Source organism: Falco peregrinus, chromosome 1, assembly GCF_023634155.1.
Source record: "Falco peregrinus isolate bFalPer1 chromosome 1, bFalPer1.pri, whole genome shotgun sequence".
Classification (NCBI taxonomy): Eukaryota; Metazoa; Chordata; class Aves; order Falconiformes; family Falconidae; genus Falco; species Falco peregrinus.
The window spans coordinates 89,497,806-89,513,868 of record NC_073721.1 but is presented as its reverse complement, the minus strand read 5'-3'; the positions used below and the strand labels follow the sequence as shown (position 1 = coordinate 89,513,868).

General features: G+C 39.1%; 1 protein-coding gene across 1 annotated transcript in view; it reads left to right on the top strand.

The window, feature by feature from the left end:
* The first annotated feature begins 1,876 nt into the window (after positions 1-1,876).
* The window catches only part of LOC101916659 (serine protease inhibitor A3M-like), a 28,590-nt gene continuing 14,403 nt past the window's right edge, over positions 1,877-16,063 (top strand). Inside the window, exons 1-5 of the mRNA XM_055814838.1 lie at positions 1,877-2,390; positions 5,845-6,115; positions 8,973-9,120; positions 10,265-10,374; positions 15,144-15,216. Of these exons, the coding sequence (XP_055670813.1) occupies positions 1,877-2,390; positions 5,845-6,115; positions 8,973-9,120; positions 10,265-10,374; positions 15,144-15,216 (1,116 nt within the window). The remainder of the gene's footprint in view (positions 2,391-5,844; positions 6,116-8,972; positions 9,121-10,264; positions 10,375-15,143; positions 15,217-16,063) is intronic.

Here is a 16,063-nt window from a genome sequence, read left to right as displayed (position 1 = left end):
ACTCTCTTTAGGAAAACTGCTTCTCTAAATGTTTTAGAGTTAAATGAAGTAAATGGATGATAATAACAAATGTAGGGTATTAAATGAAATGGAATTGAGGACTTAAGGATTGTTCTCTAAAGGTTCTAGAGAGTGGGAAAAATCAAACTGTGGACAGAGGTAAAGGCTAAAAGAATTAAAGTAAGTGATGGTGGAGAAAGTCACAAACAAATCAAAGAGCTCAAATTTAAATGTGTTCTAGATATGAAAGTGAGCTGTCTGAAAGTGGCTTGTCATGGGTCTCAGGCCCTTCCTAGTGGTAGTAGTATTGCTATAGCCACAATATGCAAAGGGAGTGAGTTAAGAAATATTTATAGCATATATTATTAAAGCAGAGATCAACATTCTGAGTTCACTGAATTTTAGAGAACTAAGATCCTGGAAAGTAGAGAACACAAATGTAGGGTTATGGTGGGTGCTGATAAGGATTCAATGGTTTTACAAAGCATGAGAGTCTGAACACCATTTCTCCTCACAAGAAAGAAACCTAAGGTATTTTTCCTCTTTGAAAATCCTTACATTTTATTCTAGAGAGTACTTTATTTTATAAAATATTCTGTAGGTAAAGTGATCATATATCATAGGAGGATGTTCTGTATTGCCAGATATTCTACATCTTTACTTCCTTCTGTCTGTTGACAAAAGTTCTTGAACCAAGTGTTGTACAGTATTAATTTCTAGATTTAAAAGTATTGCCATAGATGTGGAATGAATGGTTTGCATGCTGCTTTGGAAAAGGCTTTCCTATTTTGCAGTATGTTTTAGTATCTTTGTTCCTTCAGAATTCACTCATTCATCTTCATCTTTTAGCATTGCAGCCTTCACTGCCAAAATCACCCTTTGCTATCTTTCTGATGATAAACACCATGATTGTTCTAGAATTTCCCCTGGGGTTTTTTGTTATTATTATTATTTTTAGCTGATTTGGTTCAGTCACTGGGCTGGACATGCTTTGCACGCAGCAGGCACTCTTGTTCCCATTTGCTGTTCTGTGTACATGCTCATTTTCCTTTCTTGATAAGCAACACTGTATTTCCATGGTCTTGATAACTTCCTAATTGCTCAAAGCATATTCTCTCTTTTGTTAGTTATGTGGGATTTTGGGATTTTTTTAAAATGATGCTTAGTTGTTCAAGCTTTATGGAATCACTGTAAATGTTCATCAATTCCTCATTAACAAGTGCATTTACTTTCTCTCTGGTGCCTGCCTATAAATTTACATGCAGCCCATTCAAAAATGTATACAATTTTAATTCTCACAATGGAGGTATATTGTGCCTTTTTTCTGCTTTCATTTTTCATCTTGCTGAATTTAACTGACAAGCCTTGACTGGCTGTAGACCTGTACTTTTGACTTACAGCTTTTTATCACTTAAAGCCACATTAAAAGCAGAACGCTGGAAACAAAACAGTTTGAAAGGAATTGTAGCCTAACCTTAATGAGGGCGTCTTTGGTATTACTTCATCCCTCTTTGGCTTTAATTTTTATTCTTTCATAACTTCTTTGGTAGGTTGAGCAATTTTCCAGAGTCTGCTTCCTTGAAATAGAAAGCTGATCTCCCTGAATTTAAATGGCTTGGAATCACTGATACCAAGCCAACTCTGTACAGTGAAGACAGTTATTGCTAAGCACAAGGTAAAAATATTTGTAAGCCAAATGTAATTTTTCTTCTTCTTTTTTTTTTTTTTTTTTTTTTTTTAACAGAGTTATAGAAACATGAAGATGTTGTTTTTCCTGTGGCTTTTAATTGTTTGGATTAATTCCAACAGTTATTGCTATGAGCCTAATCGCCAAGGTGTAAGAAACCAAAACCAAAGGGGCCAAGAAAACCAAAACATGCTACTGCAGCCTGTAGCAAACAGTGTTTGTCAGTTTGCATGTTGTTTCTACAAAGAGATTTCTTCTCGTGAAAACAGTGGGAATATTTTCTTCTCTCCTTTGAGCATCTCTACTGCCCTTGCCATGCTGACTCTGGGTGCCAGATCAGACACTCTGACACAGATTCTTAGGGTCCTTAACTTCAACCCACGTGAGATTTCTGAAAATGAAATACATGAAGGTTATCGTCAACTCATTCAAATGGTAAACAGAAAGAATGAGGGGTTACAGCTGAATATGGGAAATGTCCTGTTTGTGCTTGACCGACTGAAGCCACAAGACAAATTTTTAAGTAATCTCAGAAACTTCTATGAAGGAGAAGCTTATCCGATGAACTTCAAGAGGGCTGACCAAGCCCAGATAAAGATCAACGAATATGTAGCAGCAAGAACCAATGGGAAAATCAAGGACCTCATAAATAACCTTGATCCACTTACTGAAATTCTCCTTATTAGCTACATTTATTTTAATGGTAAGATACACATATCATATTCTCCTACTTCATACATTATTTCCTCAGGTCAGTTTTGGACTTCATCACCTTTCTTTGCAATATGGTTTTGCATACGGACTCATATCTTGTTTTCCTTTTGATTCCCACACAATTACAAACACAGCTACTGGAAATTATGTACTGCTTGACACTGATAACAATTGCTAGCAAAATTCATGTCAATTTTTCCTATATCTTTTAATATATACATTTATTTCCTTCTGAAGATTAAGTGAAATATACTTTGAGGAAGGCAACTCTATTCAGTAAAATACCTAGTCCTACACAATCTAGAGGGATTTAAGCACTTTCTTAAATGCTTTGTTGACTAGGAATGAATTTGAAACTCACTTCAGCTGTTGTCTTGTTTAGCAAGTTCAGAGTTAAATTCAAAGAACACTGTTAAAGTAAAGCTTAGCATCTTACAGAAAAGAAAATACCTTTTACTCTATAGTTTTGCTGTTACTATGTTCATGTATCCAAAGCTAAACATGTAACAGTAGCTTTAATTTCACTCATGTTCTCCTTCTTTTTTTTCACTAACTATGCCTTTACTGATAGTATAGCTGTAGTCCTGATGTGTCTAGGGGCATAGGTTTTCAAATGTTTTTTTTGTGGTTGTTGTTGTTGGTTTTTTGGTTTTTGTTTTTTTTTTTAAAATAATTGCAGATTCTAATATTTTCTAGTGAAGACATGGACCCACCAGTATCAAATACGAGCCTAATGACAATAAGCTTGTTTCTTTTAATTAACTTGTGCAGTCTGCTTAGATACAGTCTACCTATCTTTCCAGAGCTTTTCAGACTGCTGATCTAATAAGAAGAGAAGCAAGGCTATAAGACTCAGTCACTGGTTTAGTAACAGATACTGCATCTTATTTCAAACCTTCTCTCTTGTACTTATTTTATCATATTATAAACCCAAAGTAATTTTACTCAGAAAAATAGTATTCTGTAATTTATCTGATAAAAATATCATTAAGCTTTTTAATTGAAACAGGTATGATGTATTAGAAATGCTATTATTCTAAAAGAAATTATACTCTTTGAAAACAGTTAACTTGGATGCTTCTACTCTCCTTCCTGATATGAGGCTTCCCCTGAAAGTAATTCAAAACCATTTGTTTTGCTTTTCATCTGTGTCTCTGTTCCTTGTGTTAGTCTCTGAAGAATTAGTCACAGCTAAATGGAGTTGTTTGGAATACAGATGATTGATGTTTCTTAATTCTTTTGAACACATACTTGTTCAGCTCAAATAATGTTTTCAAGATAGGCTTTTACTTAGCATCAGGCATGTCTTTCAAAACAGGAAAAAAGCTGTTGGTTTTCCTTTACTGGAAAGTGTTTGAAGGAGAAGTAATAAATTTAGTAGCACAATGGAGGCAAAAGCTGGAGAAACCTTTTATCAAAGATAACTTTGTATTACAGGTAACTTTCACATGTTCTAAAAATAGATGTTCATTCTTATTACTGAAATAATTACCCAGCTTCTGTAAAGATGATGGAGATTCAGTTCTAGCTCTTCAAATTTAAAGAAAATAGATAAAATAATAGCATTAATAGCAATCTAATAAGGATTTTTTATCTTGAAATTGAGAGTAGGTTAATGCTAATTGATCTAGAGGCTGGGATTAATCTGGAGAAGATCTCTAAATCTCAGGTACCTCTCTAACTAGTCTATACTTCTAGACTCTTGTCCACTCCCTGTGTATTACAACCTTGCTTGCACAGTGCTGGTGACCACCTTTTTTGTGGTGTAGCATAGCACAGAAGTCCTTCCCTAAGGACAAAACTCTGGCAATATTTTCCTGGCTCTCAGCCAGTGAGCATGCTATTCCACTGTAGTACTCCAGTCCCTTACCATGCCCTGGCCGAGCTGGTCACCACAGAGTATCATACTTTGAGGTTCATTTTTCCACACGAACACGCTGAAGCATTTGAGAAAGGTGTCGTCACAAAAGGGTAGTCTCCTAAGAGAAAGGAGAGCACAACAATGAAAGTTCCTCTGAAAAAGGAGAAAAAGATTAGTGAATATCATCTCTGTCTAATCTGTATGCTAAATCCTGACATCCTACTCAGTTTTTAATCAAGCAAAGCTCTTTCTGAAATAAGTGTTTTTTTCCCCTGAGTTAAGCACTGGATAGAGGTTGTTTGAGTGCTTCAGGCCTTGTGTAATTATTCTATTTCCCTCTCCCCCCCTTTAAATATATCAAGGCAGAAGTCCTGCCCATTAGATATCTGATGATACAAGCCACTGTTAATGAAGAAACATAAGAGTAGCCACTTTTTCCATCTTCACAGTATTGGCAATTGCCAGTTTATATTTTCAGAGCCCTAGACATGCACGAAGTCTCATTTTACACTTTCCAAATGCTAAATAAGTGTTGTTTATGTCTATTTCACAGATGATGGTAACATCAAACAATAATTATTTCATTTGTACCAAGCTGCATAGCAATAATTATTCAAATAGAAATCAGAAGTCAAAAGAGGTTGCATCTTGTTTTATGGTTTTCTTGATGACACTTACTTCACTTAGCATTGTGGCTCTACTTTTGCTCATTATATTTGATAAAAAAATTAGTTTTGTTCTAGAAAGAAAAATCTACTACACCTCTTTCTTAAAAAAAAAAAAATGAACAAGCCAACCAACCAAAAAACCAACCCACCCCAACCCACCCCCAACTTTCCCCCTTTTTTTTAATCAGCTCAGACTCTGAAATGGATGAGGAAGGGGATAGCTTGAATTTGTCTTAGAAATTACTCTATGCTGTGGTTAAGAATCTTGCAGAGTTCCAATGTAGACAGTTTGTTTCACTATTACTTAAATTTCCAAAGGCTTCTCTCTGATACTGTGAGCATGACAGTATAAAAGATTTCTGTTGCTGTTCTTTTGGTTTGGTTTTTAACTCAGCAGTCTGATAGAATTAAGTTCTTCACGATTTTATTTGCTGTCAACTAAAGTGGGATATAACCCCCTTCTCTTTGCAAGTAATCTGAATCCTTCGTTTCTCTGGAGCGTTCATCCCTCATATTACTCCACAAGTCCGTTTTGGTGTCAGAATGAGGAAAGGAGAGAATGTTTCTTCTTCTGAGCTCTCATTTAAAGGCTGCATCATAAGGGCTTTATAGGTTCCTTAAAGCTGTTGTCATGCAGGAAAAGTGCACACTAGAACAGTTGGTATCTAATTTAAATGAAGAATATTGCAGCCTGCTGTAAGATAGGAAGAAGAAGTTTTTTACATCTCGCTCTACCTACCCTGTGTTGCTATTGAATTATTCTGAGCATTCAGTAAGCTCATTGCAAACTGTTTTTGCTTTTAAAATGATCCAGCTATACTAGTTTCTGTCATCCATGAATGTATCCTATGGTGATATGTCCTATGGTTTCATGTCCTCAAAATATCCTGTAACTCTGTCTCTTGTATTTCAAGCTGAATGGGAAAAACCTTTCGATCCAAAATACACTAAAAAGAGCAAATTCTTTGTGAATGGGAACAAGGCTGTTGAAGTTCCTATGATGTTTGGAATGGGCATATTCAAGCATGGCTATGATGACCAGCTGTCTTCCACGGTGGTGCAAATGGATTACAAAGGAGGTGCTTCAGCATTTTTTATTCTGCCTGATCAAGGAAGAATGAAGAAGCTGGAGAAAAGATTGTCTTGTGAACGTATGTCAAGGTGGAGGACATTAGTCTCAAAAAGGTAAAATTCTGCTGTCCTTGATTCAGATGGCAGGCAAGGAGACAAATCAGTTTCAATCTTCTGGGCTATGAAACAAAATGGGATACTATTCTTAGTTCTGTTTCAATCAACAGAAGAATTCCCACTGACCAAAGTTGAAATCTGGCTCCCTGGTCTCCCTGTGTTTTCACATTCACTGCTGCACAAAGTGAAAACCTTCACAGCTTTAGGACTTTTGCTGGTTCCACATTTTATTTCCCATCTTCCAACAACCTGTAGCCATGAGTTTTCTGTCTTATCAGCTCTTGTCACTTTTTTGGTTGAGATCTTCTGCCTTCTATTTATCAGTAAATTCCTACCACTTTCCTTCAGCCTTTTTTCTTGTCTATTCCTTCCTGCCTATTACAGTTCCCAATAATTGCACATTTAAGGCTAAAATAACAACTTTCGTTTGGCAATTATGAGGACAAAGCTCAATGGTAAGGTTATAGAGCTGCTGACACATTGCAGAGCCGCTATATTCAGGATCTCTGAGGACTCAGAGGGCAAAATTGGAATAAACTACACTTGTTTCAAGGTAACATTGAGACTAGAAGGTAGAAAGGTTATATTCTTTCTAAAACCAATTTTAAACTCCTTCCATTTAATATCATGTGTAGTAGTAGCCTTTGATGGGGCAACATATGTATACAAGCATAGGTACAGAATGTTTACAGAATCAACTCCTTGTGTTCATTCATGAACTTGATGTGTCATGTTAGAGACCTTCACACACATCCATTTGAAAACTGTATTTTAGATCATAAATTCTCAAGGCAAAAATTACGTCTTATTACAGAAAGCCAAACCCAGTGTTATGCTCTTAACTCTGATTCACTTAAATTTTATCAAAATAATCTAATTTTTTTTCGTTTAAAAAAAGACAAAAAAGTTTGTCATTCTTTGTACACCTTCAGGGGTTTGAAACTTCTGGGAGAAGCTATGTGGTTTGTATCTAAAGTCACTGTAGGACAACTAAGATGGTGAATCAAGATTCTTATGAACCATTTTTGTCAAAGAAACACAATTGCCTTTAAAATCAGCAAGAAAGGCATAAATACAATGGAAGGGTTTATATTTCCTCTCTCCATCTTCTCCCCCCTCCTAAAAATGGAATAATCTACATAAAAGCCATGAATGGGAGAGGTAAATCTTATAATATAAAAAGGCATCACTGTCAAAGATGAGCTTGCTTCAAGCAGCTTCTTGTTTTTCATCAGGGCAGTTCTTTCCTGCAAACTAATAACAGCTCCTCCTTTTTCTTCTAGTTTTCAAAGCAACTGATTTTCTTTGCTCTCTGGAGTCTCTGGGAGGTCTTAAATGGGTTTGGTGTAGGATATGGATTGCCTTAAGAGCTGTGGGCAAGCTATGTTTGCCCCAGTTTCCCTGCAAGCTGATGGTGACACAAGTTGCAGAAGCATCGTGAGGAACATTTTTCATTACTGTTGGCTGCTGAACTGGGGATCATGCTGAAATGTTGCCAGTACAGGCAGCTGAGATCTATTTAATGGCTGAATGGTGGAGAAAACATCACTTTCTCTTCTGAAAAGAGTATTCCAGTGCTTCCTGCCTTGTTGCATTGGTGTTGTGTGCCTGTCTTTCCCTTTCCTGAATGCTGAAAGCAAGTGGGGGCTTGTGGATGAGTTTATGTAATAGTAAGAGAGATGATTCAATGATACTTGCATCCTCACTCGACACAGCAATCAGCACAGTCAGGAATTAGGCAGAAGAGATCAGCAACCTGTTATCAATCCGCTAGCACTCTCATTTTTGGGTACCAGCCAGATTTGGTATTTGACGCTGTGCTACGCTGGAGGTATGGGCCATTTCCTTCCCACTTGTCCACTGGATGACTTGCTTTTTGGCCAGCTTCAATAAGTGCTCCTGTCTACCTGACCTGGAACCCTGAGCGGCTGTCCTAGTTTCTCATCAGAAAACAGGACTGACTGTCAGCATTATCACTAACGTCTGTCTCATTGTATTGCTTCTAGCTGTAAATGTTGATTTTAACCTTTGAAAAGGAATTGTTAGATCCTGAAAGAACAAGGAAGAAATGAGTCAGAAATAGAGCGCTTTGATTAATTTATAGAAAGCAGCAAACTAGTCACTTTCAAAAAAATTTAATAAATCAGACATCGGACTTTACATAGAAAAAGGTTTATCTATTGACTAACTATATTCTTTCAATATGCTTTTGTTTTTTACTTTGTTACCCATACAATCACCACCACATATTGTCCTGCTCCTTTGGTGTATCTCTTTGTTTGCTCTGTCCTGATTTATATGACAAACACACAAGGACAGCCTTTTATTATAATTATTTATTTATTTATTTATTTATTTTATTTTATTCCTCCTAAAAGTAACCAGTGAACTTGGATGTGTTGGATTTTTTTTTGTGTCCAGCCTGAGATACCTAAAAGAATCACTTTGTCACGAGGTGAATCCTCTGCATCTTCAGTAATGGGGAATGATGAAGGTGCTTCCAGCAGAATGCACAAACTATCACTAAGTTCTGAAAATGTCAGATGAAGATCATTAGGGAGGTACAGCTGCACTGTTGTGCTGAATGATTACTGGGTCAACCTCACTGTTCACATGTTGGCTTACTGCAGACTGTGAGGCAGCAACCTACAACCTTATCCTGTCAACCAGACTTCTAACATTGTTATAAACCTTCTTTTCTTTTCACTATACATCTCCCATGTAGGCTAGGGAGAGCCTGCAAGCAAAATGTCTTTGGGGAGAAAGCAAAATGAGTTTGTCTCTCGGGAGTCTGTGTTATACTGTGATATCTGATCAAAAGTTTCACCACATTCTTGCACTTCTTTTCTGGCAGCTCAGCAAATTTGTATCTTCCAAAATTCACTCTTTACGGGACATATAATCTAAAGGATATTTTATATAAAATGGGCATCATGGATGTATTCACTGATAAGGCTGACCTGTCTGGGATCACTGGGCAGCCCCAGCACAGAATTTCCCAGGTAAGTCAAACTGCTTTTTGCTTTATGGGTCCATGGTTACTGATACATCACTTTTACATCTATTCATGATCAAAACTCATGTAAAGAAGCTTTGCTTCACATGAAAAGGTGGCTTTTGGTATAGAGAGTATTTTGCCCATGTTACTTGTGCTGTCAGTGCAATTGGGTTGGAGCAGGTTACAAGCCTACAACTTTTTAACCTAGGAGGCTTTTCTGATCAGCATGGGGCAAACTTATAAAACAGACATGATCAAATCCACAGCTTGGTACCCTCCTGCAGCGTGTTGTTACAGTCATTACACTGTTGTTTCCATTTGTGTTTACCTTCTTCAGCCAGCCTGTGGGCAAGTAGGAAGCTGTAGGATGTATCACTGCTGCTGTTTTATGGAGGGGAGGGGAGAGGAAAAATGCTGCTTGCTTTTAAACTGTTTGGAGGAAAGGAAAATGCAGTTATTAAAAACATTTGGCTTCAAGTCTATGAGCAATGACTCTCATTAGTGCCAGGCCCAGGCAAAAGCTACAGATAAGTCATACTTTAATAAACCCAGAGTTTAAAGCTGACGATCAGTGCAAATTTCATTGCCTGATATGGACAAAACCAACTGCCCTCATGACCTCAGATGGAAGTGAGCCAGTTAGGGTCTGTGAATGTCTTGATTTTGCAAGGTAAAACTTACATCTTTCTCTGCTCTAGCCCTCCATTTCTTGTCCTTTGCTCACATTTTTCCTAAGACATTAAAGAACATGGAAAACATAACTTCAATATGCTAATGAGAATATTAATTCTTCAACTATATGGAATTTTAATAGACAGTTAAATATGATCTTGCTCTCTTAACCTTTAACCTAGCTCCACAGTTCTGCACAAGTGGGATCAGGGAATGAGCAAAGAAACAAAACAAATGTTTTTGCTAGTAGGGACATGCTCCTCCACTGGGGATGAATGTTTCATCTTTGGGGCTAGGAAAGCTATGCCGTGTGTAGCTTGCTGCTTTTTTTCCACAATTTTGCTGTCTTTGTGCAGTGGACTCACATCTGTCGCTTGTTTCTTACAAGAACTTCTTCAGGCACTTTTAGCTCAAGTTCTTATTTAGGTGACATATTTTGTACCCCCTTGACTTGTAACATGTCTATTTCTTCACAGGCTATTCATAAGGCTGTAGTAAAGGTGGATGAGACTGGCACCGAAGCAGCAGCTGCCACAGGCATGGAAATAGTGCCTATGTCTGTTCCAGCTACCATTGTATTCAACAGGCCCTTCCTAATGGTCATAACTATGGAGAACAATATACTCTTCATGGGAAAAATTGTGAACCCTCTGAAAAAAGACTAAGTTGATACACGTATTAGGTAGGCGGTGATCACCAAGTGTTTGACCTGATGAGTATGGCATAGCTATAGAGGGCTCTTCACCTCTTAACTGATGTTATTCACTGGTTTTTGTAGATGAAACTCTTCATCGATTTAAGTTGCCATAGTTGCATATTTGTTTGGGCCTTGTTTTTTTTTTTAATTTTTTTTTTAGAAGGTTGCATTCAGGCAGAACTGTCATTAGATCTGGGACAAAATCAGCCTGTGTGATACTGACAGCATAGATACATCTTGTAGCAGGGAAGATGAGTAGCATGTGGGTGGAGAGGGTTGTATAAGCCTGCTTCTTCCCTCACAGCTGCCTTCTCACCCTTTTTTTTACATTGACTAGCAAATGGGTACAAGTTATGGCACTTTACTACTTGTGCCCATTTTCCTACCAACATGAAATTCATATCTAGCATAGATCTTAACATGCATAATGCTTACTACCTTGCATAGTACCATTGTTGTCCAGTGAGTCTATTACAATTTTGACTTTCAGCTGTCGTCCCAGCTAGGCTGCTGCAAAGGGGTCACAAAGAAGGTGTGTTTTTCCCCTGCAGATATATACTGGCCTGCCCACTTTTTTTTTTGTTTTGTTTTGTTTCTGTGAGAGTTTGTAGTTCAGACTCGTTCCAGGGCAAACGTTAGAAGGTCTAAGAATTGTGTCTAAGAAAAGAAGAGGTAGATCAGATCTCTGCAGTTCAGTGCCCTGGAGCCAAACTTTGTGAATCAGATATACAGCTCAGAGCACCCAGAAGACTTCTTCTAGCCTATGCCTGCACCTAACCCAGCTTCTAGAAGCCCCCAAGCAGCAGGAAACACAAGCCATCTCCACATGGTGCCAGTGCATGTACCATTGCTGTGTGGCCCTGGGAGATTACCCATGGTAGTAAGCACCATTCCAGTATTGTTTGTAGGATCAAGCACCCTACTAGTAACACCTATACCCCAACAGTGACACTTACTGTGTCTCTTGACATATCTCCTTCTGTTCCCAGACTGTCCAGTAACACAACATTGGTACTCTTTTTCTCATCCGCTTCATGGTTAGTATAGCCACAATATTATAATGAACTTTTTTCACTAGTAAGATACACGATACTAAAAGAAACATTCATAATGCACATACTTATTTATTTTTTCTTGTTTTCTTTCCTATCTGTTTTTTTCTTCAATTTTTCATAACTATCATTATTTTATTTCATTGCTCATTTTCATGGTATATATCTGATCTCTGGTTGCAGGAGGGGCAAATTATTGACTAAAATGGGTTAGTCTATTAATAGGTATTATTAACACCAGTCTTTGTACAGCCTTGAAATATGCAGACAAATGTACTACAGTAGAACAACAATGAATAAACATGACATTAAAAAGTTTCTAATTCTGCTATTTTATTTCTTTAATTCAGAGTTATGACTTAAGTATGGTTCAAGCAGATTTTTTGACTGGTGTCAACAGTTATTAATATTACATCAGCACAGTAATGCCACTAATGAGCTTCAGAAAGCCCTCTGTCTTTGGCCTGAGCAGTGAAACCCTGTTCACATAGTTCTCCTAGCAGAGATAACCTACTTTTTGGGAAGGTGAGGCATTTCTTTGATGCAGAGATGTTTCTTTCAAAGGCTATAGAAAGCATGCTGTTTCTACTGTATCAATTCTGTAGCTTCATGTGTATGTCTCATTTACCTTCTAAAAAGCTCTCTCCTGACTCCCTCTAATAGCTATGTTACCAGTCTTGGTATGCGTTTTGACCTGTGGTTCCTGTTATTCTATAAACAAAATACAGGCCATCTAGATCATACTCTTTTGTTAATAGATTATGACGGGAAAAAAAAGCTCTTAGGAGTGCTGGAACCCACTTCCAGATTAAAATCATAGTGAAGAAAAATTCATCCGTGTGGCAATCAAGGGCAATAAGGAAGAATAAATTTAGTATTTCCCAAAATGAAAACTAGATGTACTCCATTTGTTTTCATTTGTCTTTACATCTCTGGATCCATAGCAAACCTTGACAGAGAGTCAGCCTCTACAGGATCTTACCTATCTTTGTATTTTATGTTGATCTAGAGGCACTTCAGATCTTGCTAGGTGACAGTTTTCTGACATAACCAGATCTTGCAGCTTGCTTTCCTGTAAAAATGTATAGCAATGAATTTGGACGTAAATCCAAAAAACCTAACTTAAGAAGGAAAAAAAAATTACATATTTACACAGCAAATTCTATTAGAATTATGAGGAAAAACTTCAGAAAATGAAAATCATGATCAAACCAGAGAATGTCCTCTGCCTAAAAGAACAACCCCCTAACCTTAAATCTAAAACTGTAATAAGAAAAGAAAAGGACGAATTTCAGGAAAAAAACAACTTGTAGAAGTCACAGTATGTAATAATGTATTCTTATTCAAAGATATCAGAAACCTGCCAGAGACCCTGAGGGGACAGTAGATGTTCAAAGTGTAGAAGTGCTCAAGGGGGGCTACCAGCAAAACAGAATCTCAATTCATTGCACATGAACTTCCTTTGCAGTGGCTGGGCCTGAGCAACTATTTCAAGTTGAACTAACAATAAAATAGTTTTTAGAATAAAAAAAGTCAAAAAGCAAGTAACAACAAATTGCCAGGACTGTTTAGTACGCATGCAAGAGCTTGTAGCTGTCTTAGGAAGAAAAATGTTAAGCCTTCTACTGTGATGCATCAGTATAGATTGGTCTCTGTACCAGAATAATAAGAAGTGACAAATGTGATATAAGTTTTTAGAATAAGATGAACGTGAGCATTGCACTGAATTGCAGAAGAGTTAGTCCAACTTTGGCATTTTGGAAACTGTAGAATTTGTAGTTGTGGGTAAGTATGACAAAATATTAAAGAACTAACACAACTTTCCTAGAATGGTTTAGGTTGGAAAAGACCTTTAAGATCATCGGTGTCCAACCATTAACCTAACACTGCCAAGTCCACCACTAAACCATGCCCCTAAGTGCCACACCTACACCTCTTTTAAATACCTCCAGGGATGGTGACTCAACCACTTCCCTGGACAGCCTGTTCCAATGCTTGACAACCCTTTTGGTGAAGAATTTTTTCCTCTTATTCAATCTAAATCTTCCCTGGAGCAACTTAAGGATACTTCCTCTTGTCCTATCGCTTGTTACTCTGGAGAGCAGAACAATACCCATCTCACTACAACCTTCTTGCAGGGAGCTATAGAGAATGATAAGGTCTCCCCTGAGCCTCTTTTTCTCTGGGCTAAATGGCCCCAGTTCCCTCAGCTGCTCCTTGTAAGACTTTCTCTAGACTCTTCACGACCTTTGTTGCCCTCCTCTGGACACGTTCCAGCACCTCAAGGTCTTTGCTGTAGTGAGGGGCCCAAAACTGGACACAGGACTCTATAGGCACAGCCTCACCAGTGTCGAGCACAGGGGGACGGTCACTGCCCTGGTCCTGCTGGCCACACTGTGTCTGATAGAAGCCAGGATGCTGTTGGCCTTCTTGGCCACTTGGGCACACTGCTGGCTTGCGTTCAGCTGGCTGTCGACCAGCACCCATAGGCCCTTTTCCACCAGGCAGCTCTCCAGCTGCTCTTCCCCAGGTCTGCAGCGCTGTGTGGGGCTGCTGTGACCCACCTGCAGGACCCGTCACGGAGCCTTGCTGAACCTCATACAACTGGCCTTGGCCCAGGGGTCCAGCCTGTCCAGACCCCCCTGCAGAGCCTGCCTGCCCTCCAGCTGATCAAGGCTCCCACCCAACTTGGTGTCTTCTGCAAACTTACTGAGAGTGCACTTGATACCCTTGTCCAGATTGTTAATAAAGATGCTAAACGGGACTGGCCCCAGTACTGAGCCCTGGGGAACACCGCTTGTGACTGGCCGCCAACTGGATGTAACTCCATTCACCACCACTCTGGGCCTGGCTGTTCAGCCAGGTTTCTACTCAGCAAAGTTTACGCCTCTCCAAGCCATGAGCAGCCAGTTTCTCCAGGAGAGTGCTATGAAAAATGGTGTCAAAGGCTTTCCTAAGGTCCAGGTAGACAACATCCACAGCCTTTCCCGCATCCACTAAGCGGGTCACCTTGTCATAGAAGGAGATCAGGTTAGTCAAGCAGGACCTGCCTTTCATAAACCCATGCTGACTGGGCCTGATCACCTGGTTGTCTCCTGTACATGCCATGTGATGGCACTCAGGCTGATCTGCTCCACAACCTTCCCTGGCACCCAGGTCAGGCTGACAGGCCTGTAGTTCCCCGGATCCTGCTTCCTGCCCTTCTTGTAGATGGGCATCCCGTTGGCTAAGCTCCCACCTGCTGGGACCTCCCTGGTTAGCCAGGGCTGCTGATAAATGATTGACAGTGTCTTGGTGAGAGCTTCCACCAGCTGCCTCAGTCCCCTGCTGGATCCCATCTGCCCCCACAGACTTGTGTGTGTCTAGGTGGTGTAGCAGGCTGCTGGCCATTTCCCCTTGGACTGTGGGGGCTTCGCTCTGCTCCCTGTCCCTGTCTGCCAGTTCAGGGGGCCAAGATTTACTCTTAAAACAACTGGTTTTACTATTAAAGGCAGAGGCAAAGCAGACATCAAGTACCTCATCCTTCTCCTTAATGGACAGAGATTCTCCTTAGCCCTCATTTTGTTGTTAATGTATTTATAGAAACATTTTTACTGTATTTTACAGCAGTAGCCAGAATCCTTTTCGAAAGGATTATTTGGAAGAGTTGATACATGTCCATTACAATGGTTTGATTGAGGTATGTCACATAGTTCAGAGAAAAGATAACAAAGTATCTCAAAAACCCCTTAGGCTAGTAGAGAGGGAAGATCTTTTTGTAAGCAGTATGTTCAGGCATGTGTTATTCATAGAAGTTAGAGTGGGACTTTAATGAATTGTGAGGTGACTTATTTTCTTGGTGGTTCCACCTTGCTCATGGGTAAGGATCTCAGGGTACTCTGTGTCTGGAGAACCACTGCCAAGAAATCCAAAGCTAAGAATACAAAGAAAGAAGCTCTTATTTTATATATGATGTGATCTCGAGACAGGCATTGCCACCCAGAAATTTTGCAGTGATGCTGGATAGGCCACTGAGTATGTCATTTCCATGCTCAGTGCTGGTGAAAAAGGAAACCAAACAGTGGGAGATATAAAGAAAGGAAGAGATGGAAATGTCAGTGTGCCCCTGTGCCATGGTATGGCCACACTGTGTATACTATTGCAGCACTGGACACTGAACTACATGAACCTTCAGTCTAAGCTAAGGGTGGATATTCCTTATGGCTTCTAGGATGTTATCTGTACATACACTGTGTATCTATAGGCTCAACTCAGAGCCAAAGGCTAAGTGTTTATTTTCTTTTCCTGTGCCCAAGCGTGTTTAAGACAACAGTACAGGTCTGGCAGTTAAGAGCATTTTCATTTCCTCAGTTAGTACCATCATCTCTATCAACTCAGTGATTCAGTGGGAAATAACTAAAAATCAAAACTGACATATGACTCAGGAGTTTAGGAGCAGTCATTATAAACAAAGAAGAGGGGTTTTCTGGGTACTTTACAAGGGTCTGTTATCACTTCTTCGAATGATTGAAATAGGTGAATTTATG